The 27484-nt window shown below is 40.5% G+C and overlaps 1 protein-coding gene across 3 annotated transcripts; it reads right to left on the minus strand.

The window, feature by feature from the left end:
- Positions 1-478: 478 nt before the first annotated feature.
- Positions 479-27484, minus strand: RASGEF1A (RasGEF domain family member 1A). 3 transcript variants are annotated; one of them, XM_053984064.1, is made up of 13 exons: positions 27401-27484; positions 24862-25041; positions 18470-18598; positions 12921-13058; positions 9402-9623; positions 9048-9122; positions 8714-8806; positions 6951-7053; positions 6584-6663; positions 5751-5942; positions 4505-4628; positions 4168-4240; positions 479-3149 (listed from the first exon to the last, which is right to left on the minus strand). In XM_053984064.1, exons 1-13 carry the CDS (start codon positions 27404-27406, stop codon positions 3125-3127), a joined length of 1440 nt encoding a protein of 479 aa, XP_053840039.1. In that variant the 5' UTR covers positions 27407-27484; the 3' UTR covers positions 479-3124. The 3 variants fall into 3 exon arrangements, with proteins under 3 accessions (XP_053840039.1, XP_053840041.1, XP_053840040.1); XM_053984066.1 differs by lacking the exon at positions 27401-27484 and adding an exon at positions 26997-27100; XM_053984065.1 differs by lacking the exon at positions 27401-27484 and adding an exon at positions 26877-26934.

The following is a 27484-nucleotide window of genomic DNA, read 5'->3' on the forward strand; positions in this document are numbered from 1 at the left end:
AGCAGGGCACGAGAAAGGGCGGTGGCTGCAAGCAGAGGTGCTGGGGTGTTGAAATGCCAACAGAACCTTGCCACAGGAAACCCTGCAGCCTGCTGCAGCCAGCAAATGTTGCTGTGCTCTGCTATTCAAACGATAAATATAGGGGAAAAATGAAATTCAGCTCTTATGACACAATAGGTTTTTACACAGTGGAACTGTTAAAGATTTCAGTTGAAAGAACAAAAATATTCTGTAGCACAGACCCTATGAAATCCATAAAATACTGCTGCAGAAAGAACACGAGAAGTGGCAGCATATTGTTGGCTTAGTGTTGTTTTTGCCTTCGTTGAAAGAAATTTAAATATTTCATACTATAGCTTTTCGAGTCAGAAGGTAACCAGTTGGTTCACTGTGACCATACTGCCTTCCACACCTCATTCAGCTTCTGGGTTGTGGTTTGATACATTTGCAAGTGAAAAATAACTATGGAAAAAGTTAATCATGGTTGAAGCAATTTCTTTTTTTATTAATGCAAGCACATCCAGTCAAACACAGAATATCCTGCTTTATGGTACAGCTTTATATTTAGCGTTTCAGCTCAGAATAGCAAAACACAGTATTTAAGGAATGTATCAAACGTAGGGAGGAAAAATAAAAGGGAACCAATGTAGATACTGCATGAATTTCAAGTATATGCTTGGACTGATTGACCGGCGAAGTGCACATTCATGTGAAAGCTCTTTCATACATTTACAGAAAGTGTTCTAAAATTGAATTTCAAATATATATTTTTTTTCTTAAATTTTAAGCATCCCTTTTAAACTTCAATTACATAGACAAAGCTGATATACAATCCCTCATATAGTGTCTGACAATGTTACTAGCTAGAACATCTCTGAAAGTGCAAAACACTGTAATAATACAGTATAAATATTCTTACTGGAATCCAGGGCTGAAGGCCAGTACTTCAGCACAGGAAAAATAGCAGCAGGTCATAAGAATTATCTCTTCCCCTTTCCCGGGCTGTTCTTGTTAACAGTTAGTATTCTACTTCTTCCTTCCTCATGGTGTAACTTGCTTTTGTTTCTCTTTGATGCCAATGCTATAGGAATAGCAAAATGTTGATTTGTCTCCCTTCCTTACATCAACTTACTCCTCTAATTTTAAGTATTTGTCAAGGGGGAAGTGGAAGAGGGAAAGCATTTTAATTTTTCACCATGCTCCAGGGCCGATAAAGCAAATTTCTGCTAAGTGCTTGTAGATGCTGCATCAAACAGTGGCACTGCTCTTGGCTGTAGGCACTCAGGCAAGGAGAGTCTGCTGGACTGGAATAAACCAGACCCTCAGTCCAGCAAGTCTTGCCCCTTCTTCAACAGAAGGCAGAGTCAGATAAACACCATCTACCTAGAGCTGCTCATTTTTAAAGAAATCCTTGCAGAGGTCCTCTGCAAGGCTCTGTTAGGGAAGCTGTAACCACTGTCAGCTTTAGAGGGACTGTTTTTGTTTTTTTTTTTTTTTTTAATGAACAAATAAGAAAAAACAAACCAGTCTAATTATCTGGCTCAAGTTATTATTTTATATTCAGCCCTCAAGCCTTCAGAGGAAAAATTACTGGAAAAGAAAAGTAGGTATTTGTGGGTAATAATTTGTTCATTAGACAAAATAGTTTTTAATCTGAGCCTGTTTGTTTTTCTTTCTTAACTCAGAGATCAGTTGACAAAAGTCGTAACTATATTTTTTTTTCTCCCTGGAAATGAATACCTTGAACTTAACAGAAGCTCTTCAGATACTCAGATAGTCAAATTAGGTGTAAACTCAATACTAAAAGGAGAAATTAGAAATGGCAAGCATCAGTGGGTTTGCAGATCACCTCTAATTTTGGTACTGACCTGTTCAAAGGTTTGACTAATTTCTTAAGAGTGTTTGCCCTTAGATTTCAGTGGGTGCTGTCCCAGACAGTTAATCATGGCTTGCAAAAGACTAGAAAAACTTACATTCAAAGTGGGTCTTTGTTTTAATTGTCTGTAAGTGCAGACTGGACTTTTCCAAAGAACCTATGGAGTTAAACGACCAATTCACAGCGATGAACTCCTCTTAAGGTTTTTGGAAACTTTAGCCTTAACTTCAAATTGGACATCTGAGTTTACTTCCCTTTCCCTGGCCCAAGCTGTTTGTTTTTTTTTTTGTTTTCCAAAGATTCTTTTTAAAAAAGCATATTAGGCCTGTTTTGCAGAGATTATAATCTTGGTTAGACATTCTTCTCTTCAAACATAACAAAAAAAAAAAAAATCCCCTGATTTTCAAAAGGAAAAGACAAACTATTCTGACAGCCAGAATGTAAAGGATAGTTCCCAGAAGTATTAAAACTTAGACATGTGTGCATCACCACATGTGCACACACACAGACTCACACACAAACGCACAGACCCCAGCAGTTACCCCCTCTCATCTCTTGAAATCACATAACAAAAATAGGTTTGCTGCACCATCAGTGTTACAGGCAGGTATACTCTACTTCATGTGCCATAATTCTCCACTTTATTTAAAAAGTACATTGTAGCTGGTTTCGAGACATCCATATTTTTATTTCCCTTACTTCCAGCCCAGTCAGAAGGTACAACTACACAAGCTCAGTACCTTGTAAGGCACTATTTGCTGATGGAGAAGAGGAACAAACACTTGTGAACAACTCTGTGAACAATTCTGCTGATTTGAAGGAGACCCTTCATTTCAAAGCTAGGGAGACATACTGAGTGCTCTGTAGGATACTGGTCCAATGGGGTATTTAACCTGAACACTGTCTTCAGTTAGGAAGTGTGTCTTAATTTGTATTTGTTTTGGTGGAAGTAATAAAAAATAAAAATTTGGACGCTGATAGAATAAGATACCATCTCCCATGATACATTTCATCTCTGAGAACAGGGCCCTGCCCTTATATTTAAAATAAAAAACCATAACCCTTCAGTAAGTGCCTTAAGGTTGACATGTGAAATATTTACCACATTTTATTTCATAAAAGTTACTGTATGTACAAAACAGACCTCATCCAGTGAGGTCTTTCTTAGCTCAGTCCAAGTCTTTCTTTAGGTTGTAAAAACATGTCCATTAGATGTGCTTCAAAGTCTGCAAATCTGATCCAAATTTCTCAGGCTCTATTAAGCAGAGTTGTCCTGAAAGACAAAGCAATGAAAAAATAAAATTATCTTTTCTATCATAACCAAAAGTTTTTCATTTTTGGCAATAGATCTATCTGGCATCATTAGCTGACAGCCTCTCTTCAAGGGACAGATTTTCAACTGCTTGAAACTGGAATAAATCTGTGCACTTCAATAAAGATGCTGACGTTGAATGAGATGAAAATGTAACTTGCATAACGTTACCTCAGGCCCTTAGGATCAGCTCAGGCATGTAACATATCTTCTTAGTCTGTCATCTGAACTACTGCAGGCTGAGCAGTGCTGGATTTAATGCAAGGTGCATTGCACGGGGGCTGTAAGTGAAAAGCTCACATGGACATCCTAGGAAACATTGGGATCAGTGGGAAACTGGGTCTTGTCTAGGACAATGTAGTCCTAATGTGCCCTGTCAGAGCTCGGGGCATGCAGGCTGTGCTCATCCCCTGGCTGGTACAGGTGTGTTAGATCTTCATGTCTACCATGATTGACAGACCTCTCTGCCTTGGCCTCAGTATTGGAAAAATTCTAATTAATTGGTCTCATCATGTACACAGGAGTGGTGCTTCCCATTCTCAGAAGGAGGAGGAGTCTTTGAGACTTTATCCCTTAGGGTAGGCTGACAATTACTGTATTCCTAGAAATTTTCATCCTTTTATATGATTTGTAAGAGCATAGCTGTGATGAGAGCACTTTCTTAGTATCTCTATAGGTTTGTTCCCCTGAGAAAATAATGTCTGAACACTACTACAAATGCAGACTATTTTACTGTATTTGATAGCCTAAACAAAGGATATTCTCTTTCACAGCCCCAGCAGTGATCTTGCAGCCTCAACAGATCTGGCTGTAAAAGCTGTATCAAAATCCAAGTCCCACTGAATTTTTTTCAGATTTAAATTTTGAAGGAAAAAGAACTGTATTATGGTTTTAAGCTGGGTATGCAAATAGGACAGAAGAAGCTGATGAAGCCCCTGCGTATCTGCAGAAAGACTCATGTTTTGGGGAAGTTTCATACCTGAGTGTTTTCCAGCTGTCTTTTTCCATGTGGTTTTCTGGACCTTCACTTTCAAAGGATGCAATGAACAGAGCTGGTTAAAAAAAAAAAAAAAGTAGTAACAATCAGATACATGAGTTCTTTACCTGAGGAAAAAAATCTAAGAGTTACAATATAGCAGATGTAACTTGGCAGTCTTTTTTGTTGAAATTTATTTTCATCAAAAGCCAATAGGAAAGTGATAACACTTAAAAAATTACTAATAAAATGTGGTTTTGCATGTATATATTTTTCATCTGCATATTTTCTATTTTAACACGTAGAAAGACTCACTATAATGTTCAGCAAAGGATTTTACCTTCTTCACTATAAATAGGTGCTGTGAGTAGATAAGTCTGGATTTTCTTGTCTTTTTCAAAAGGACACTCGACCTGCTTCCATGTCAGGAAATCATGAATTTGTCTTGAAATTTCCCAGAACTTCTGCATGAAGTAATTAAAAGAGTATTATTAAAGTAGTATTTGTTTTCTTTGAAATATTAATTTCTATTTCAGAGCCCCTCAGTCTTATTCTTTATGCTGCTTTTCTTATTGTGCCTTACTCAGACTTACATGGAGTTGGTCACAGCACCAGTCTGACAGAATTCAAGAAGCATTTGGACAATGCTCTCAGGCACCTGGTGTGACTCTTGGGGTGGTGCTGTGCAGGGCTGGGAGTTGGGCTTGGTCATCCTTGTGAGTCCCTTCCAGTTCTGTATATTCTGTGGTTCCTTGTTATCCTTTCTTCTTATGGCTCCTTTCATTTCCCCCTCTTGCTGCCAGTTCCTCATATGCTGCCAGCCTCAAGTCCAGAACAGTGTATCTCAGCCCACCATCTGATCTTTTGCCTTCAATTTTTTTCATCATCAACCTTTCCTTCCTATATAATAGTGCCTATTTTCTGTGTTGAGTGTCTAAATTCCTGTGACTGGAACTGGACAGTAAATATTTTATTTGCTTTACTTTTTACATTTCCAAACTTGAATTTAAATGAAATATGACATATCTGATCTTTTCATAAAGCACTTGTTAAATTTGGGAAATCACAGTAACACATAGAAACATTTACATATCCTTTCCTTCCTAGGATTTTAAGAAATCTCTAATTACTTAGGGTTTGCTCTCTATCTTCTGTGTTCTCCACTTACGCAGCCTTAATGATGGCAGAAATTTTTTGTCAAGAAGTACTTTTGACAGACTGTGGTTGCTTGGACATGCATGTTTTTTAACTGGGGAGAGAGAACCCAGAAGCTGTAGAACCTCCCTTGCAGACTTGATAAATACCATTACAGCCAGCAAAACTGACGAGGTGAAATCAGCTAAGGCTGATGACTCAGGCTGAAGTGACCTATTAAATTTGATCAGATATGATGGCTTGCTGCCACAGAAAAGCAACTGCTGGCTTTCCCAGAACTTGATTCAAATCAACTCCCCTGGATATGACACCTCTTGCTGTGGATCACGTGGGCGCTGAGGGCATGGGTAATGTAATGAGCTAGAAGCCAAATGCTTGCCGTGCAGCAGGTTGAAGTGGCAGTGCAGTCTGGGCAGCAGCAGAGGCCTTACCTTGAAGTTGATCTGCCCGTTGGGCAGGCGGTTGGTGTGGATCTTGTGCAGGAAGTAAATGTCTTTGATGAAGAGGTTGAACACCGGGATGACGATCTTCTCGCGGTTGCTGTTGGCGGTCTGCGAGCGCTGCGCCGCTCCTTGCAGGGCGGTGCGGTAATTGCAGAAGTTGCTGGATGGGTCCATGTGGTGCTGTTTTTACAGAGTGGGGGAAAAGGCAGACAAGTAATACGTGTTTCTAAAAATTAAAAGCTTTCCTCTAACCATCAGAGTTTATTCTTTGTAACTTCATGTTGTCCCTTTTTAAATTTTCAAGGTAGGGTATCTTCATACTGATCAGGTGCAGGTTTTTCTAACTTCTACCTTGCTTGAAATGAGGGCTCTGTACTGGCTTTGCATCTATTCCATGAACAAAGCAGACTGAAAGGAAACCATAAATGACTCTCTGGGGGGAAAAAACCAAAATTCTCCTTCACTGTCACCTCTGTTTCTGGTGACGGTTTCAATTAAATTTTGTTTCCATGCAGGTCTCCACTAGGTGGAGTCCTCTAATTGGTTTTCAGGACAGCATTCACTGGAGTGGAAACGATCTTGAAGTTAAACTGGCAAAAATAATGCTAGGAAGAAATAATCTAAAGAGAGCTGGCATCCACTTTTCATTGCAGACAAGTAGAGAGTTCGAAATGGAGGAAACACTCCCATAATGTTTATGTGCTGGTGACCACTGACAGAGGTGCCTGCTCTCTGACACAGTAATTAGCAGAGGTTTGGATGAAACTATTTGGTGAAACTATTTGGTGGGTTCCTATATAAAGTCAAAATTTTATACATACCTCTAAAACATCAAATTTGGCTGTTTTGACCTTGGACCAGGTTTTCTTTAACCGTGCCACAGGGCTCAAGTTCATGCCAGCTGAATGCAGGGAGAGAGGAGACAAACAACTGAGTTGAAAAAATACAGGGCTAATATAACTGGGCTCATGTATCAACACCACACATTCTGCAAGGTGTCTGAGCCTGACAAGCAGAAGCTGCAGCTAAAGCTCACCCACCCACACATGAATCTGTCACTGGCAGACACTGTCCCTGGGGAAGTGTGCATGCCAATGTGGTCAGCCAATTCAGGGCAAGTGTGAGCATAGTCCTGCCAGTCAGGTTTAAAACGGAGTGCCTTTTGCCATCTGTGTTAAAGATACTCACAGATAATAGCCATCATTGAGTTGAAGTTTCCGATGTTGAAGCATTCTCTTGCCACATCAATGAAAAATTCCACCATTCTTGTACGCTGCTTTTTCTTTACAATCTGGAGAAAAACCCAACAAGGAAGGGTTAGTCTGAATCTTGGATAGGATGTCTAGCCAAAGGCACTGTAGCAGGATCAGTGAATAGACATTTCAAGACTTTGTCCAGCTAAATTTTAATATAGGCCTCAGGATTTTTTGTTAAGATTAATTTTTAATAAAACAGCAGAAATATTTGGGATGACTACCAGTTACTAGTATAGTTCTGGGGGAGTGCACATCTTTGTTTATACAAAAACAGTCCACATCTTGGGCAATTCTGCATAAACAAGCTGGACACTTTCAGCAATTTCCTGTTACTGGAAAAGGAAGATAAAATGACGCTGCTATCAGAATATTTGCAAAATGTTTAAAACTCTCAAGAAGGGGGAAAAGCTTTGGACAGACTTAAGATCAGGGGCATGGAACCTAAATGTGAGAGAAAGCAACTGCCACATCCTGCTTTTCTGGTTCTGCTTCATGTACTCCTAAGCGACCTGTTGAGAGCAGGCAGTGATGATGAGCAAATACAAATTCCCACCCACGAAAATGTGCACAGGATCATGCAACTGATGCTGACCATCTCATCTGCAAATTCTTTTATAAACTGCAAAGCAAAATTAATTATTGCCTGGATTGCATTCATTCATGGAAATATTTTCCCTGTTTAAACCTAAAAGTTCTCTCTGGCTTACATAGAAATGGCCCCTAAGCAGTGACTGCAGGCTCTCTGACCTAAGTACTTTAGTTTCTGTCATATCAAAAGAAAATGGTTCAGTAGTCAAAGGCCTGGCTTAGCCCTCAGTGTGCTAAAACCTTTCTTTGATGGTTTCCTAAATGTATGAGCCCTACCAGCCAGCTCTGGAAGTGTCTTGGTGTGCCTCTGCAATACATTTCTGAGAGCGGGAAATCTTAAGAGATGAGGATCAGTACATTGGACTTCATGAAAATGCAGCAGGCATTGGGATTTCCATGGAAGGGCTACTGACCAAGCAGGAATAGGGGAAAAAAATCCAATTTGCTGGAGCTGGAATTAATAGAAATCTAAAAAGAATAATAAGCTAAAAAGAGAACACACATACCAAAAAAAAAAAAGGTTTCTGGGGCAGTGGGGCAGTACACTTTCCATTTATTTGCCTATTACATGACAGAAGTTACCTTAACCTCTAGTTATTCTCTCTTTTTATTTTTTTTTAAACTTTCCAGTAGTCCACTTTCTTTCCAGACTTTAAAGAAAGCTTATTCTTGATTTTTCTACAATTAATATTGTATAAATAAAATGAATGAATATAAATTAAAAAATTAATATATCACAGTGCTAATGTTATCTAAATGCAGTGCAAGGACAGCTGTTTATTGGTAAATCTGCATTTAAAGAGGAGTATTTTTAAGAATCTTTTGCTGTATTTTAAAAAAAGATAAATCTGAAAGAGCTCCCAAGTCAGTGCACACAAGTTTCATTTCACTGCATGACTAATGCAGCTGCACAAAATTAAGGAATGTATGCAAAGTCAAACATAGCCTTGAACTCTTAATCATATGAGCATGCAAATAATTTAATGCTTGAATAATGCTATTATCTTTAATTGCACTGCTAATGTTTAAATCTCATTCAGACCACTGCTTGCCCCTTGTCCTTAGGGCCAGGATCCCTTTGCTATCTTGTTTTCTATGCGCACCTACCCGACAAATCTCTGTAGCCACCAGCATGCTGAGACAATTGAACCAATTGTCATAGGCCTCCAAATTATAGGTTTTGGTCACGTCACTTCGGCACTGTAAGAGAACAGGTCATGTGTTAAACCTCTCCTGTATCATCATGATGTCAAAGTTTATCAAAGGATAAACTTCCTTTTCATATCTTGACCAAATCTTTTTGCACACATTTTAAGGCATGAACTTAAAGCAGCTTAGGAAATGTCAGTCTTTCTTGCACAGACTATACTCAAATTATTGAGTATTATTCTTTACTCTGGTTCATCTATGTTTCTTTTTGCCTCTGTACACCTTTTTGTACCTTGTGATTATCCAGGGAGTCCATGTGGCTGACAATCTGCATCAGATCCTCTGGATAAATGTTGCTCACTCTTTCCTGTGTTTGGAGAGAGGAGAGATTGTCATTGTACAGACAAACAGAGTTCTGTAAAAAAATCAAAGTTAGGAGAACATTTTGGTAACTTCATCTTCCTAGAGCGTAGATGTGTGAGGTGCTTTTATCAGTGTACCTAACTGGTCTTGTTCATTACTCGACTTGGTACTTCTTTATTAAAACACTGGAGGCTCTCAGTGAAGCCATAGCCAAATTCATATTGATGAGTATATTAATATTTAGTAAATAGAAAACAGAAGACTCCACCCCAATCAGTCTCACCAGTTCGATGTAGGTCAGCTGCTGTGCCAGGATCAGAGGGTCACAGCACACACTCAGGATGTCCTTTTGAGTTGACTGAGGCTTGGTTTTGAGGATGGTGCCCTTGTCAGTGACAGGCTGACGAAATTTCTCTCTGATTTCCTGGTATTGGCTCCGTGCAGAGAGGGCCATCAGGAGATTCTGTGTCATCTGGCTAATGATCTTTTTCACTGTTCCGTTTTCCTAAGCAGAAGGGAGAAACAACAACTGCTGAAAACCTTTAGCTATTGCAGACATGGATCACCAGAGAATTTCTGCCTGGGAAAAATAAATGCCTATTATCCATTTTCTTTCATCTTTTCTGAGCTGATCATTCTGTGACAAATGACCTTGTCCTAAATACCCACACAACTCCATAATGACACTGTTCTGCCTGCCTGCCTTCCCAGCTCTGCTTTGCTTGGCTGGCTGGTCTGCTCCTTTGGGTAGTGCCCCATTTCAAAGGCATCTGTGTCAGCAGCTGGAGTGGGCATGTGAAAGGTGCTGGAGTTTCTTGCACAAGGCTTCCTGGAACCTCTGTGCACCAAGTGCCAAAAGTTCTCATTCTAATCAGACCCACTGATGAATCCAGTCTGTCTAGCCCAAGCATAATCCAGGGAATTCACATAATGTCCAGGAATATACCCCTAAAATATCTTAGCTTTGAACAGCTACGGCATCCAAATATTTATATAAAGCACAATATACATCATGTTCTTGGATAACTAAAATGCCTTTCCTGTTTATCATGTGCAGATTTTAAATGTAAGATTTGTGAGGATTCATTGAAAGGTAAAGCCACAGGAACACAATCCATCTGCTCAGTGTTTTGACAACTAAGGTGATTTTTTTTCTGCCATTGTGTCCTATAGACATTTCTAAGATCACCCCCAAAGAGCTAACTTGATTGCTTTCCTACTCCTCCATCCTGTCTGCTACTGTTTCATGTGGCACAGGTTTCTTCTGCTGCTAGGAAAATTAATTCAACCAGACAGCCCTTTTCCTCACAGAATCATTCTCTTGCTTTCATGCAAATTACTTTTCTTGAAGTTAACCACAAGGTTCACTTCTGCCAGTCCACACTAGACAGAACTGCAATGAATCTGTGACCATTCAAAGGAGCCACTACTGTGCAGTGATGACAGAAATTATGCAGCAGATGTGAGAGATGACTACCAAATACTTGTATACTGCATGTTATAATTAAGCAATAATGGTGTCAGATTGGTGCTTTACAAGGCAATAATCTGACTCCCAAGTGAAATTAAATGAAAAGCTGAAGGCAGTGTAGCTCATCTTGAGGCTGGATTACTGCTGAACAGCAGCTGTCTGGAGTAATTTCTGATACTGTGCTACAAGTGCTCAGAAATGCCAAGGGAGCCTAGTGGAGGGGACTAAAACAAAGCAGAATTCTCCTCTTATGCTGAGCTTTCCACTGTGAATGGTTTGCCTTCAGCCACTGTGCCTGACTTGCCCACGTGTCTGGGAGGAAGCAGACTTGTTGATAGGATTCCAGAAAATGACTCTTGAAGATATGTGAGAGTATTGCAGATATTATGTAAAAGTGAGGAAAGAAACTCAGACGTGAAAAGCTATGGCTTCCTTAAGCTATTATGAATTTATTAGCATCCTAATGCTTAGACAAATGTCCTTAAGAGTTTTAGCAGTTTCCTTTCATTACCAGTTTTATCCTAATTTTCCCTACAACTTTGGAAGATAAGTCAGTGACTGTGCAATGATTTGTACTTGTTTGAGTTCATTTTTACTAACTTTGGGGTACAATCCTGGCTGTAGCTTTAGCTGTTTGGCATGCTGCTATCACCAGGACAACACCTGACTGCTTTGTGTGAGTTCTCAGTTGACTTTCTACCTTTATGTATGAAGAATAGTGTCCTGAGGGGATTGGAAAAGCTTTGAAATACAAAGTAAACCCCCAACCCTTACCATAATTCCATGCTGAAGCATAATTCAATGTGCTAACAAAGAGTGAGAGCTGCTTTTTGTCAGTGTCAAATTAGTATTTCCTAGGGGTCAGATGAAGCATAGTTCTCCATTGATGAACCCTGATTGGTGGCCTTGTTAAGGGGGTAAATGAGGTGGTGCTGTAATTAATGGATGCCATCAGATGCCTCAGACACCACTGCAGAGAGCCATTCCATGAAGATGGATTTTTCTCAAATGACCATTATTCATACATAAGAGTGGGAAGGAAGAGGGAGAAAGAAAGGGTCCAACTTTTTTCTAGTTCAAAATAACAGACAAATTAAATACTAAAATAGAGACACTAAATAAACCTCTGCCAAGTTCCCTTTCACAATGCTATCTCTGCCAGCATCCACCCCTTGGCCCTTGTCTGCAAAGAGAAGGTTATAGTCCTGTTTCCTCTTCCCCTCCTCCTGAGGCACTGACATTCTCATCTAGCACCCACGTAAACATCTTTGCTGATGCAACAAAACTGACGTGCTTCCTTCACCTCACTCTGCTGTCCTATCCCTGATTCATGCCGTGCTGTCAAGCCTGTTGTTCTTCATTCTCTACTTGAATCAACAAAAGCACATAATACAACTGTCTTCCTGGTTCCACCTAATTGTTCTCAAAAATATCTTGAAGTTGTGGGTTTTAAAAAAATAAGAAGCTTCTACTTCTACACAAGTAAGACTTCACATTTGTACAAACACTTTGCAACCAATTCTCTTGCCATTCTTGATTTTACTCTTCCTTCTGTCTATTGCTGTTAACAGTGAATTTCTCCATGAACAAAAAGTGTAGGCTTTGTGAATATTAGGAAAGAGCCAGAACTAACAAAAAAACCCCAACTTCCCCCATCCCCCTTGCTTCCCTCCAAAAAATTAACACCTCTTGTTTTATTCCAATTCACTTTATCTGTTTGCTTCAGAAGGTTTTTTCAAGACCTAGTTTTCTTCACAAGCTAGAAACTCAGAGCTGTTAAGACTGGTGATGGATTAGCTAGCAGAGCTCAAAGATAATTTGCTTTGTGGAAATACTGTGCCTGTCACCTGAAACACTGCAATAAACCAGCTGCTTTTTATTGTTAGAAGCTGGGAACGAGCTGCTAAATAATAAACACCTTCACCTTGGCCAAAAGTACATGTGATACAAATAGCTGGTGTGTCTTGCAGAGCTTAGACATGCAGAGTAGTGACAATGTACAAAGGATGGTATGCAATTCAATATTAAATCCTCTTGAGCCATTCTAGTTACTGTTCTTTCTCCTTCTGCACTGCAGTCATTTTTCATATTGCCATGACTATTTTCTCTCTTCTTCTTACTTGTGGTGATTAGATGTAGACAGTTCCTGCTAATGGACCATTAAGTCCATCAGGCAGCCCATGTCCTGTGGTTACCCTGACAACTTAGCAACTGCTGCTGTAGTTCATTTAGGAAGTACGGCCTGCAGGATTGTACAGAACATGGCACAGTTCACTTAACAGTTGACAAATACTGCTTTAGCACTTAACTTTCTTTTCCTTCCACCCCTACCTCATCACATTGCGTGATCCTGTGAGCAATCTCCTTCAGCTCTTTCATGGATTTTTCATCTTGGAAATCATAGGGGAAAGTTTCAGTCCATTCCTTCAGGAGCTGAATGATTTTGGCAGCGAAGGATTTTAGTTTTGCCTAGAAAGAAACAATGAGTTGATTACTGACTGTTGACCTGTTTGACTGCAGATTAATAGGCTGATAAAGGTTCACAGAAATCTAGAGACACCCTTGAAAATACTTTGCATTAATAGTAGGTGGTGGGGACAAAAAAAAAAATATATATTTAACTGTGCACTACATTCCTAAATAGTATCATTTAGCCTCCTTTCATGATAGCTTGGCGATGTCTCTTACCAAACACTGTGAAGACATTTTCAAGGTGAGTTGCATAAAACCAGGAAGATGACAGAACAGTTCAAGTGACTTATTTAACTGAAGTCCATGGGGTTTAAGCTGATTCATGCCATCTGAGGCAGCAGTACTGCAGTGTTTGAATTCAAATGTGTACAAACCACAGTACTCTACCAACCGTGTTCCATGAGAAACAGTCACAAAGCCATTTCTGTTCTATAGCATTTATCAGACCATCCAGACTGAGCTGTGTATTAAATAAGTGAATGACAGGAAAGACGTGTGTGTTCTCTCCATGATGTCTAAATCAAAACAGACTTTGACAATAAAAGTTATTGGCTTTTGTTCAAAAAGCTATCAACCACAGAAAGGGCAGAGACAATATTTTTCTTTTTTTTTTTTGGTTACCTGTGAATCTTCTAAGGTTTTTCATCAGTTAGACCTGAATTGGGTGCCAATTACTCCCCTCTCCATTGCATCAATGGACAGCAGCATCAGTACACGCAAGGGAGCAGTCTTGTAAAATTGGGAGTGTGAGTGCTAAGAACACTTGTAATGAACAAGAAGAATCAAACCTTAATTTAGGTTCTATTTATCCTCCTACCCAGCTTGTGATGCACTGAGGAAAAAGAGGAAGCTTTGTTTGTGTTCCCTCCCCAGCTGTGTAAGTGCAGAGGTCCCTGAAGGCAGCAGCTGCCTCTCCCCAGGCCCAGCACAGCCCTTTGGGGACAGGAGGGCACTCAGCATGGCAGTGTCACCACAGGAAACTGGTGAAAGTCAAAGAGAGAGTGTCTCCAAATGGCAGCAGCTCCTGCCAAAACAGCATCTCATCATGGTATGTCCCAGTTTATCTAATCAAAACCAAAGGTCGACGAAATTAAGCTGGTTTTGTTTTGCTTTTTTTCTTTAATATCTCACCATTGTATAGTCAATTATATTAATAATCATTGATAAGAACTTTGAAGTTAAACCATGCACCCTTGACTCCTCAATCTGACAATTAGCCAGTGCCTCCTTGTAAGTCTAGAGGGAAGTTCCTTGGGTTGTTTTGGTTTTTTTAAGACCTGCAAACTGCTATCTGCTAGCATGCATTTCCCACCTGTTTTTATTGACAGCATTTAATTGATGCTGCTAATGAGATAAACACAGAATAGCTGCATAGGGAGGGCAAAAACAAAACACCCCCATTCTTTTTGCCAGCAGTGGGCATTCCTGCAAAGCAGTGTCTGTCAGTGCCCCTTGTGTGGAGCTTCAAGCTATTGCTCAAGAGTGTGGGACAGAGTTCCAGATTATAGCTGCCTGTCCTCCAAACTCCCACTGTCATCTGCTCTGGGGAAAAGACAATTTATACTTATTTGCCAGGAAATGTATGGAGTCTGACATTATTAAAAGAATAATGTGTAGGTGGTGAAGGACGATTTATTAGGCAGGGAGTGCACTTCCATTCAATTAAAGTGAACAGGTATGTGCCAACTCCACTTTTGTTTACCAAAAGCTGCTACAGAACTGTTTTTTAGTATTAATCATCTTGACTATCCTTTCTTTTTAATTTTTGGAACTGAAAAAGGAGTGGTGAGGGCAGAAAGGTTTAAAAATCTCACCTTAGGCCATAGCAAGCATCTCCATATGAACACTCAGTTCATAAAGAATTTATGGGTTATCTAGACTGACCCCAGCAGCTGAAGAGACTAAATCAGTCATAGCTGATGCTTTTTTAATGCTGGTGTGTGTAAGATTGCGCCTTAAAGACCAGGAGCCCACTGAAGAAGTAGCATTAGCTGTCATGATTTGAAGTAGGTGCAGCGTAACACTAAGCTGTATTTCATCAGTTGTTTTAGGCACTGATATAGAAGGAAAAGGTTTGAAGGAGAAAAATGAAGCTTTGTGCTTGTAGTACTCAGCCCAATTACCCCAAATTATACTCCATGTACAGCTTAAAACACAGTGATTTATGAACACTAACTTCCCTTCTCTTGTATCTATTTTTGAGCTGTTATGGTTTGCCTTCTTCATATGGCAAGCCAGGCATGTTGCAAGACAAACTGCAAACTGTATCAGTCAGTCTTTAGGTTTAAAAAAGCTTAATGTTTGCTTCAGGTGCTTTTTAACACTCATGAAAATAAGGTGTACGCTTTCTACACTGCTAAAAGTCCTCAGTGCAGCAGAACAGGGTATTTCTGTTCCATGTGCACTCTGATGGAGGCCAGAGCAGCGTGACAGGCTTGGTGCACGTGGTAACGCAGATGGAGCCTCTCAGATCTGTGGGTAGCAGCACAGTTTCCTTTCTGTCATGGGTGCAGTAAACCTACCAACCTACTTTCCTCCAGTCCTGCTCCAGACATGAGCCTCCCCTTGTGAGGCCTGACAGAGTTCTCTGGAGTCCATGGGAATACTTCTCCCACAAATATTTCTTTGAGAAGAGAAATAACTCTATTAATTTAAGTGTTCTCTGGATTGACCCTGTTCTGCACGAGACAAGACAGGACTGAAAAACGACTCCCAATTAGAAAGGAGGGCAATAGGAAAGATTTAATGGCAATGACCTGGTTATGATGTTTTTTCATTTTTTTGGTTCTAAAAAGGAGGACTTACTGGCAAAAAAAAACCCCAGAGGAAATAGTAATTTTTAAGGGACTTATATATTTCAAGACAGGCAAAATGAATTTAGTAGAAAATAGCTTCTATGTTCTCTTTTTTATTTCTTACTTCTTTAACTTGAGACATATAAAATACTCAAGCTGCAGAAAAAAATGTAACACAGGTGTAACAACAGGGTTTTTTTTTTCCCATTCAATAATACTATACAAGTGATTTTTCCCTGATAATCTTGTTTGAGACTTTCTAATCTCTAATGCAGTTATGGAGAGTTAAATTTTTTCCTTTATTGTAAATCTTAACTACTGACTTGTATATTATAATTGATATCTTAAACTGTGAAATTCTTGCTTTTTATGAATAGTTAAAAGGACTCTAAGCAGACTCCAAGACACCCCAGAGTGTTTTTCTTTGCAATCCACTTTTTCTGGGTTGTATTTCTGTAGAACTCTTTGGCTAGTCAGTAATGTCAAAACTAACAGAATGATAAGTATTGTGGTGTGTAACCTCAAAACCTGGTTTCCTGCCACTTTTTCAGCTCACATGCTATCCAGGCACCAAGTTGCCCAGCTTATCTTAAGAGATTTGCATAAGCAAACTCGATGAGATGCTTTAACTGCTTTTGTCAGCTATTTCCTGCTTTGCAGCCACTTAATTAGAAGGTGCTGGTAGCTGATGATACCTTAATGGATTATGACTGTGAATACTTGAGAGTATCTGAGTGAAGAGTTTGTATGCTGTATGTGAAATGAGGTTTTATTTGTTGCCATGTAGAAAAACAAATGTTTGCAAGTGCTTGTGGCCAAACTATTCTGTAAAACATACAGGTGCTTGCAGTAGAGGGCAATAAAGCAGTGATTTGAGAGGAATGTCAGAAGTTCATGTAGTGTTTTGCAAGAAGTTTGTGTTTAGAAGGCAGAAGAAATTTGCAGCTTATATTAAGGAGGTAGGAAGGGATCAAGGGCATAACAGAATGAGCAACCAGAAAAGCATGTAAACTAAAGCCACCTCCCAGAAGTGACTTATTGTCACCCTGCTGTTTGCTGGTTTTCCTGTAGGCCCATGTCCAAGGTGCCAGCAGAAGGTGTAAGAGTGGGGGTGTTTGCAATATGAGCTGCTCTGTTTGACATTAGGATGTAATGCTATTTCATTTCTATCAGGAAGTCTGCTGAGAAGCCACACTAATAGTACTTTACAATTAGCATTGTATCTCTAAACAGTCAGCTGATTTAGCCCCCAGAGATGGCTTTCATTTGAAAATCTCTGAAGTGCATTGTTATTCACAAAAGTTTCATCTTGCATCTCTCATTCATTTGAAATCCAAGTATTTCACAGATGTATTTGGACACTTTCCACTCACTGCAGTCTTTCCCTACATAAGTCTACAGCTCAGATTGACTCATTACATATTTCAGATGGTCCTGGCACCTTTTAGAGGTTCCCATCTCTGTTGTTGAGTTACATGTTGCTGAGGAACCATTACAACTTACAGAGCAGAGTTTGCTCAGTCACAAATTAAGTTTGGCAGTGGTGCTAGGGACAATTATCACCTCTGAGTACACAACTGGATGCAGTGGTTCTGGCACCTTACATCCCTGACCCTTGGCTTCCCCAGCACCTTCAGGATGAGCTATGCAGATATTTGGAGAGTAGATCAGGGGATTGACCTGCAAAAGTCATTTTGCACCATGGTTAGTTTGTCCTGTGGAGCAATTTTGCGGCATTAATAAGGAACACATCAGGAGCAGTATGGGAGAAAAAGCCCTTAGGTCAGTATTGCTGTTAAAAACTCTTTTATTGACAAACCAGAGTGCTAATACACCAAGGAGAAAACAAAATGGGACTACTAATGTGCTGAAGATTAGGAATGTGAGCATGTAATGTCTCATCAGAGAAGAAAGGTTCCAAAACATGCCCAGGATTTGAACAATTTAGGTCTTTACTTGTCTTTACTTGTTGGTTTCTGTCACTCTTATGTGTTGCCCAGCTTGGACTTTTCTGGAACTTCAATTTCAAATAATTGAACAAGTCTTTCAATACACACTTTACAAATGGTGACACTTAAATGGATGTAAGTTTGGTTTATGTGCTTGCAATAAAACATGTCAGTACAGGCTGTCATTTTAAATAAATGCATCTCTTAATTTTTGTGAGAGGTAACTCTCTGATTTACTGTTATACTGAGTTAAAACACCCCAACAATAACTTGCAGCAGAGGTTATTGTTAACTCTAATAGGATGGTGAGCCTGAGTGGAGAAAGGGATTTTCTTGAATCTGATTTTCCTTACTTGGTGAAAGCTCAAAAGTGCAAACCAGCTGCTGGGCAGCTTTCATGGCACACACACACTGTTCTAGTCACTGCTCCACTGACCTGCAGCTGACTGGTAAGGCAGGACAAAACCTCCAGCAAATGTGGCCAGCAAATGAAGTAAAGAAACTTCAAAGAAAAAGACCCAAATACAAGTGCATCCAGCAACAAATGCCTATTACAATTTCATATTTTTCTTTATCAGTCTATTTAGCTTTACAGTGAGAAGGAGAGAGGGGAAAAATAAATGACAGCACCACAAGTAACTGAGGGACATAATGGTCCATTTACCTTTTCTGCCTCAGTCCCCACTTCCAGCTGCTGCTTCTGTTTAATGCAGATCTGCCCCACTTTAGCCAGGAGCTCGTGTGGGTGAATGAAGACTCGTGAGCTCAGTAGGAAAGTGAAGATGTAAGTTCTCTGTGGAAGGAGAAAAAAGAAAGAAAAACAAGTTGAAAAGCTTTCGCAAAATTAATGTGTCTTCCTTGGAAAAACGAATCTGTAAGCTATGAATGTAACTTTCCTTCATTTAAAATTTCTATAATTTTTCCTGTCTCCAGAGAATGCTGGTCCTTTCTAGCTCTGTTGAAATGCTATAGGCTTCGAGGCTGTTAACTGTGGGGTTTTCCAATTATCAAATTATTTCCTTTTAAAATGCCAGACTCAGTGTGCCTAATTAGTCATCACTTACCAAAGCCACAAATGAAATACATCTAATGAAGGGTGTTATGACTCTTAAGCACCACTATTTAACGCTGCTTTATTTCTTTAAGAGTGATTGTTTCTCACTGAGCTGCAGAAAACTGCTTCATGTATATTCCAAACCACAGCTGTAATTTCTTCATGTATGGGGATTTTTCACTCATTTTTCCCCACAATCACTGACAAAAGTTTTCACTTAGTTTGGGGGCACAGGACAATAATTTAGTTTTAAGCTTGACTTATTTATTTGAGGCTTGTTTCAGAGTCTTTTGAATATGAGCACTGCAAATAAATACCAACAATGATGATGGCTCATTAGAAATGGCCTCTCCATTTGTAATTAGAAAGCTGTGAGGCACTGTATGGTGCTCTGGACATATATCCATTGTACCATATTCTGGATCGTTTAATTGAAGTGAGGGTGATTTTTTTGTCCTAGTCTTAGTCCAGTCTTTGAAGGTGGGCTTCTGCATTGGACTGTAACTGCCTGACTAATGACAGTAGCATCTCATAAGTACTTCCATTTTTCCCTTAGGCTTTCTGGTAAAATTTGGAGTTGGGAAATTATAGGGGATCTCCTTGATATTTTATTTCAATTAAGCTTTGTTATGTTTGAAATGTGCACTGTTACTTTTACCATGTTTTAGTAATGTGACTTTGCAGGACACAGCCAAGTGCATTTAAATAGTCAATGTGAGCTTGTACCACCTTGGGCTGGGCAAGTAAATTAAGACATTTAAGATCTTACAACCAGCTGTCTAAAATGTGGTATCTCTACTATCTGCTACCAAATTCTGCTGCTTGCAGTCACTAAAACAAGCTTATAATTAAACAAGAATTGTATCTTTATGACCTCAAAGAAGTTATGTGGTTTCTCTCTTTAATCAGAGTAAAATGTGATATTAATGAAAAATGTTTTCACTTCTCTAGCACTCAGCGTGCCCTATAATACAAATTTAGCACTAATCCCCAAATATCAGGGAAAAAGGAATTTTTTAAAAACAAAATAAATAACACTAACCAAAAGTCACAGTGTTCTGGGAGTAAGTGAAAACTATAATAGATAAACATATATCTAAACATACAACTTTGTCCTGAGCTTCCTGAGGGAAGCTAATGAAAGTACAGAATGGAGTGTGATACAGCAGAGGCATTTAAAATGCTCATTCTGATTTGAAGATCTTCTTAGTTCTGGGGTTCATGTATTCCATTAGGAACAGCATTAATTCTGTACAATGAAAACCACAGTTCAGTTACAGTCTTTGCCTTGTTTGTTGTTTATGGAGGAAGAGAGGAGGTGAAGGGCTAACTGGATGGACAGTTTGGGTCAGGTTCCTGAGTGCTTCCACTGATGCCTACAGAAGATGCCCTGTGGGGCCATCTCACAATCGAGCTCTGGGTGACCCTGAGCGGGTGGCAGGGCAGTGACAGGACACTGACAGCAAGGCCTCCCTCCTTAATGGCATGGTTGCAAACATCCCCCACAAGTATATGTCTGAAAATCTAAGAAATCAAGCTTCTGTTTGATATTTCATGTCTCTCCAGAACTTCAGAGTGTATTTTTACATTTATAGTGACAAAAACTTGAAGATCAATTTTATAAAAACCTGTGGTAGTGCACGTGATGTGTAATGGGCACTAAAATTAGGCTGAAAAGCTAACCTGGTTCACTTGGTTGTGTTATGGGACAACATATCAGATCTTCTATTCCTGTGTGTACGAGAATGATTCCTAAACTGACATGTTCCCTACCCAGAATGAAAGCAACAGAAAGAGCTGCGTTGGGTTGTGAGATTTGGGGTGTGTGTTTGTGTCTTTAACTATGCCTAGTTATCCTCTGTTACACTTTCTGCCTATCTCATGTGTTCATTGCTATCACTGTTGTCCCTGAACTTAAACCTGTGTGTCTGGACTATGTGGAACAGGAATTTAGCTGTTGGGTGAGTCAGCTGTCACTGGGTTGTGTGAAATTTTTTTTGCACTGAAGACTTGAAGCAGCCCTCACTTTTTACTGTACTTTGTTTTTGAGAGATGAGATGGGTGGGGAGGAAAAAAAAAAGGACGTGACATTTTGATCCCTTCCCCACATTCTTGCTTTGGGAGTTGAGAGGGCCTGACTGAAAGATGTCTGTGCGTGTCAGGAGCAGGGAACCACAACTTCAGCCACACTGCCCTGGCAGTGACCTTTGCTCTGATAAGCTAGAACACATTCTTTTAAGCAAAGATGTAATTTTGCTTCTCACAGTAATTCTAGAGTTGGTGTCCTTGGTGGAAACGTGTGACGTGGCACAGTGTTTATCCAGAGTGGCTCTGAGAAAGGGCCACTCACAGCATCATTTCCCTGCTGTCACACAGCAAGAAAAGTGTCACGTGACCTGTGCTTTTATTTGGTTTCTTTGATAATGTTTTATAGGATGTTCATAAAAGTTTTGAACTGGCAAAATGCAGGAAGATGCAGGCCATGACAGTGTGTACTTCCCATTTTCGGCTTGCTGATGTGTCTCTGTAATCAGTAATAGCTGTACTGAACCCATGCAATTCTTTTTCAGACAACTTTAGGTTTTAGAAACAAGTTATCATTCCTTCTGGAATCCATCTGCTCTATTTTTACTCCACTTTTTTAAGTCATTTAACTGGAACTAGGTTCATTACTTTGGAAAAACAAAATTGTTCCATTGTGGTCAATCAAGATATGCTGGTTTACTGGTATCAAATTGAGATTTTTTTTGATACTTTTATTACTGACACAGACAAGGACTACAATTAAGACACAAATTAAAAATGACAGCAGTACTGACCCTCCCCCATTTCCTTGCCTCTCTGCTAGTAGCAACTCCTTATCCAATAAAGAAATTTCAGACTGAACATTAAGCCATGCATTTCAGCTTCGTGGTAGGTCTCAGGGGCTAGAACACAGTTTTTTTGGATAATAAAGATTTCATATTAATGCCATATGCCTTACCTAGATCAAGGATTTATGTGTTTTGCTGCATCTGCACTACTGTACATAGGCTAAATGTTAGAACAGTGTAAAAACCTAGTTTCTCAGGCAGTCCTCTAGCCATGAAGAGGATGGTTTGGAGAAGGAAATTTAGCTCTGAAGCTAGCTAGTTAGATAAAGAATGATTAAAAAATGCTTCCATAAGCTATAAGAGTGAAAGTTAAGCTCCATTTATCCTAAAAGTGACAGGTATTTGGGAGGAGAGGCAAAAAAAATCCTTTCTGCAGTTGGGAGAATGTAAGTAGACACAAAAGGGGCTTGTGCTTTGCAAGAGAATAAGAAGCCAGATTCCTTTAGTGCCTAAAGTTGTTGCTAGGAGATGAGCTGAATTATATTAAAAAAAAGAAGAGCGTGAGTGCACAAGACTAAAGAAGGAATTGTTACTCTCTGACCCAAGAATGCACTGATGACTTCTCGAGGAGGGAAAAAAAAAATAAAATTTCTCTGTGTGCACTCACTGCTCATTCTGGAACTTTGTGTTTGTGAAATATTTTCTTCAAATATTTTCCTGCTTGGGCACAAGGGTTGCAGACTGGTACATTCCATTCCTAACCTCCTGAACTCCTCTGTCTCATGAGCATACATTTCCCTATGTGCAGAGCAAGTCCCCACACACAAACAAGGCTCAAAGGAGCAGCACACTAATGCAGGCACTTATCTTTCCTGTCCTCCCTTGCCTGCCTCGTGCTCTGCCAACATGGCAAACACATTTTTGTTCTGCCTCTGTAACCAGCACAGAAAGATACTGTGTGTTTGCTCTCTCCCCCACTCCCTTCTTCTCTGTCCAGAAGGTTACTGTGATCAATGGGCACACAGGCAGCAATGCCTTCTGAGCATTGTGCTCAAATGTAGTGATCAGAGAACTTGGATGAGTACTGCAACTTACAATTGTGTCACTCTGCAACTAAGGTAACCTCTGCTCTAACACTGCCACTAGCTTCTCTTGGTGATACCTTGCTGCCTTTCTTTGGAAGAGGAGCCAGAGAGTTAAGACAAAGAGGTTTTGATACTTCTCTCTTGAACGTACAGGACTGGCTACTCTTCTGACAGGATATCAACTTAAATGGCTACCACTAACCCTCTGTGGCAACTCCCCTAAAACCACAAATGAGCATGAAATGAAACATAAACATGTAACTGAAGGGAAATAGAAAACTTGGGTTTGAAGATAATTCATATACAGCTTCTTCCTTATGTTGTTCAGAGCTTATATATCTACTTATTTTTTAATTAATCCTTTCAGCTAAAGTGGATGATCTGGTTTAACTAAAGGTATGTGTTGTGCTGTAGAGGAGATAAATTTGGTTTAATGCTGTTGTCCATCTCTCTTTCCCTGGAGTTACCCTTGACTGCTTCTGTTGGATGTTCAGCTGTGAGCTTGCTGTCTATTTAAACTGCACCTCGCAGGGTGGGGTCCATGGCTGCTTGGTTTGTAATGCACTCCTGCATGGGATATGAAGGGATAGCACCATGGAAACTAGCAGTATTCCAGAGTAAATTGTAGACCCCTTAAGTAACACTCACTTTACGAGTATTTTCAGAGTAGCTGTGTAACATTTGCAACATTTTATGTTGCAAGTTACAATAAGAGATTTGCATTAGCAGCTACTTAGAAAACTTCGCTACATTCCCAAAATCCGAGTAACAAGATTCCTGTATCCCAGGAAAGACAAGGAATGACTCCTTGGATTAGCCTAAAGCTATTCATTCCACTGTTATACCACACCAGCTCTACCCACTAGTTTCTTCTGTGCATCTGTTCTACAATATGTATTTGGGGGTGTGGAATGGAGATTTAATGTTTAACAATGGTTATCCCTCTGAGTCTTAGAAAGGATTTTGTACTGGAAGCACAATTGTATGTTAGCCATATTTAAATATAAGGTTTAGGATTACTTTTGAACTGGAATAGTAAACCATGCTTGTTTTGCTTTTTTAATCCTGTACTGATGATTGATGGCAATTCTGCACATTCCCACTGAACTCTCACATGGAGAGTCCCTTTTTGTGGATGATGATTGTGAGCATGTGTCATGTTATTTGTGGGACCTTGGAGGGACTTTATTGTGATTTAAATGAGACCACAATAAAAGGTTCTACACAAATTAGACTGAGAAACATACAAGACATATCATGACCCACTACATTAAACATTAAGTTTGACATACAAGTTAATAGTGACTGCAGTTTCCTGCTCCCTTGTTAGTTTTTCAAAGTGCTGGGATACTTCTGTAATAGCTGCTGCTTTTTCAGAGCTCAAATAGAATATAAGTTATATAGACTCTCTGATCTTTGGCCACTTGTTTCAATAGTATCTTTCATTAATGGGCACAAAGAATAATTTTAAGTGATAAAGTGGTATCTTAATATTCTAGGTTCAAATTCTTACTGCATACCCTAGAGTTATATATAGGTAGTATTCACTTTGAGGACTGCACTGAGGATGTTCAGCCAGTTGCAAAATCATTTTCAGGCTTGAGAACATACATTATTACAGCACTGGCCCATTAAAATGTCTTTAGAAAGAGAGTATTTTAATTAAAATCTATTTTGGGTTGTGATTTTTTTTTTTCTGATGGCCTGACTAGAATATGCATAGAGAATTAAGGGGGAAAATACTAGAGCTGTTTTCAGGTCTGCTTCTCTAGGTAGGACCTGGTTAGTAGTTAATCTTGGCTGCATTAGAGCTAAAGCAGCTTAGAAGTATGAAAATTCTGTGGCTAATGCTGCTTTTAATTGGTTCTTAAGGCACCCATTTGAGTTCAAGATGGCTTTATTTTTCTAACAAGTGCTCTCATCTAGAAACAGAGAATATCCCTATTGAGCAACGTCTTTAGTGAATGAATATTGCCAGTAAAATAAATGCATCTTTCGCCTACATCTCAATCTTGAATCAGACAGAGGTAGAATTTCATGAGAGAGCACCAATCCAGACACTAACGCAGTATATGGGAGTTAAACCCTTTCAGTGGCTACTTACATCTGGGTAATAGTCCATGGTGGGCACCAGGCGCTCTATCAAGGCCTCCAGTGATCCAGAAACAAGGTTCCCATCCTGATAAACAGGGTCCACACATCTCTCTCCCATGTCTGGCTGCACTTGCCCACTACAACTGGAACCAAGCATGCTGGAAAATATTGGCGTCTGGGGCATAGTTTCCTGCAGAAGCAGCAAAGAAAGGGAGAGAGGGTTAAGCTTTCTTCCAGGATGTCTTATGTGTGGGTTTTACAGAGTCATACATTAAACACAATTACATATTTGACTGAAGGCAGCCTCAGCGTTCAAGCTAAGTCCTGAATCCAAGCAGTCACACATCTGCAAGCTGCTTTGGCATTTGAAATGCACTTTAAACTATGTCTCTAAGGCTGTAGATGCACAAGCTGTAAGAATTTTCCTCACTGCACTCGATTTCTTCCTTCTCCCCAGTTTTTTATGCATAAAACTAGACAGAGATGAAAATACAGAACGCTTTCTGAATTTCCAAGATACTGAAGTGGTGCCTTACTGAGCAGACAAACAAATACTAAGCCTCAATGTTCCCATTTTTACTCATTTTGAAGTCAGATCTTTGGCCAAAATACTTCACTTGTGATGATAAATACTTCACCACTTCTGTAGCTAGATGTAATCCGGGTCTCAGCGCAAGTGCATCTTCTGCATGTAGATATATCACTGGAAACAGCGGGGGATATCCTGTCTGGTCAAACTTTCTCGTTTGTTTTTTTTTTTAACATGTACATGAAACCAGGAACTGGGTGGAACTGACATATACTTTTATATGCAAGTCTAATTTAAACAGTCTCTTTGGAGATCTTTGCTTAGGATACAAACCTGTTGTTGCAACACAAAAACCACATGAAGGTTTAGGGTTTGCACCTTCCTTCCCTTGGCCACTGTTGTATCACTGTAGTGCAGCCTTTGAGTAAACTGTAGGGGGTTTCTTGTTTGTTTTAAATTGGCTACAGCTTAAATCTATGCAGAAGGCTAAACAAAACATCCTGCTACTGTATGTAAAGGTTGAAAATGCTATTCAGCATCAAAACAGTTCCCCCTGGCTGCTGAAATAGTCAAGACTGTTTAGGAGATCAAGTGCAAAGAAGGCAGCATTAACTCTTGAGCTGCTGTCTCACTGTCTCTGAAAGAGACAAGATATTGACATATATGAAAAGCACTTATGTAAATGAAAAGGATTAGGCCATTATCGGCACCTTTAACCTGACAGCTGTTTCTAACTGTGCTCATCTCTTGCACTTACGTCTTCTCCTGAGCAATTTTTTAATGCAAGGCATATTTTTTTCCTCTCAAACTCTCCAAAATCAATCATTCATGTTTACAACTGGAATATAGAACATTTTTCTCCTCTTAGGCACTGATAAATGCTAGGTGCATTGTGAGGAAAAAATACCAGTATTAACAGAACTTGTTTATCAAAGTGACAGATTTACTTGTGTGAAGCTGATAAGTAGAACTGTTTCGTGGCTTTTACCAAAAGACCACTGCGTACATACGTGATAAGAGACATAAGGGAAGTGTAATTCCCTGTAAGATAAATATAGTAGCTGTTTAACAGCAACCAGGGAGACCACAATGAGGAATGGAGTTCAGTTTCAGAAGTTCAGGACACAGAGTCCAATAAAATAGAAAATGTAGGATCTAATGTCATATCAAAAGAAATGAAAAATGACAGTTCTGCACAAAAGTGCATTGAGGTTACTCAGTACGTTACAGATTTATCTGTTAGGCCCGAGCTCTGCAGTACCTAACACCGAGGAACGGCTGAAGCTAACGGCTTTGCTATCTGTACTATGTAACTCGCCAGTAATTTGCTTTTTTCCCTTTTAAGGTCCATAGCAATACAGCCCCAAGCTACTTCTCAGGATGGTCTGGCTATGATGAGCGCTTCTTGCTAACAACTTGAAGTTGCACAGGGCTTTTAAGCGAAGCTAACCATCAAACAAATCCCCACCGAAACGGTGCTTCAGCGGGAAACGTACCCCGCTTTTGCCATCAAGCCTTTAAACTCCTTTAAGGCGCTCATTATTGCACCGGTTTGGTTTTTAAAGACCCCTCTGGGGCGCAGCCTGTACCGCTCCCCGCCGCCCTGGCTGTCCTACCGGGGCTGGCTGCCGCACCCGCGGTGGCACGCCGCTCCGGGGCCAGCCGCGGGGCGCGCTCGGCCGCTCGTCCCCGCGGGGAGGGCAGCGGGCACGGCCGGGCGCGCTCGGCCGCCGCCACCCCGCGATCCTGCGGCGCTCGCCGCGCTGCCCGCAGCCCCGCTCCTCGGGCGGGGAGCGCTGCGGCACGGCCCCGCCGGCACCTGCCGCCCGCCCCGGGAGCCGCTCGCTGGCGCCCTCCGCGCGGCGGGACCGCCGGCTCCGCCGCAGGGGCAGCTCCGCGCCGAACCCACGCGCGCCTTCCGCGCTTACAGGGGTTCCCGCTCGGCGGCACCCCGGCGCTCCGTCCCGCCGGAGCCCGCAGGTGGCGGGCGGGCCGCCCCCGGCCCCGGCGCGGCGCTTACCCTCATCTTCCTGGCGCCGCGCTCCCCCGGCGGCGCGGGCACCGGGCCCCGCGGCTCTGACAGCTCCGGCCGCCCGCGCCGCCG

The sequence above is a fragment of the Vidua macroura genome, chromosome 8 (assembly GCF_024509145.1).
Source record: "Vidua macroura isolate BioBank_ID:100142 chromosome 8, ASM2450914v1, whole genome shotgun sequence".
Lineage (NCBI taxonomy): Eukaryota > Metazoa > Chordata > Aves > Passeriformes > Viduidae > Vidua > Vidua macroura.

Coding starts and splice junctions, on each gene's coding strand:
- RASGEF1A (XM_053984064.1), bottom strand. Junction 4,629..5,750: donor ACGGGCAGATCAACTTCAAG/GTAAGGCCTCTG, acceptor TACTTCATGCAG/AAGTTCTGGGAAATTTCAAG. Junction 3,150..4,167: donor GACAGCTGGAAAACACTCAG/GTATGAAACTTC, acceptor TTTGTCTTTCAG/GACAACTCTGCTTAATAGAG.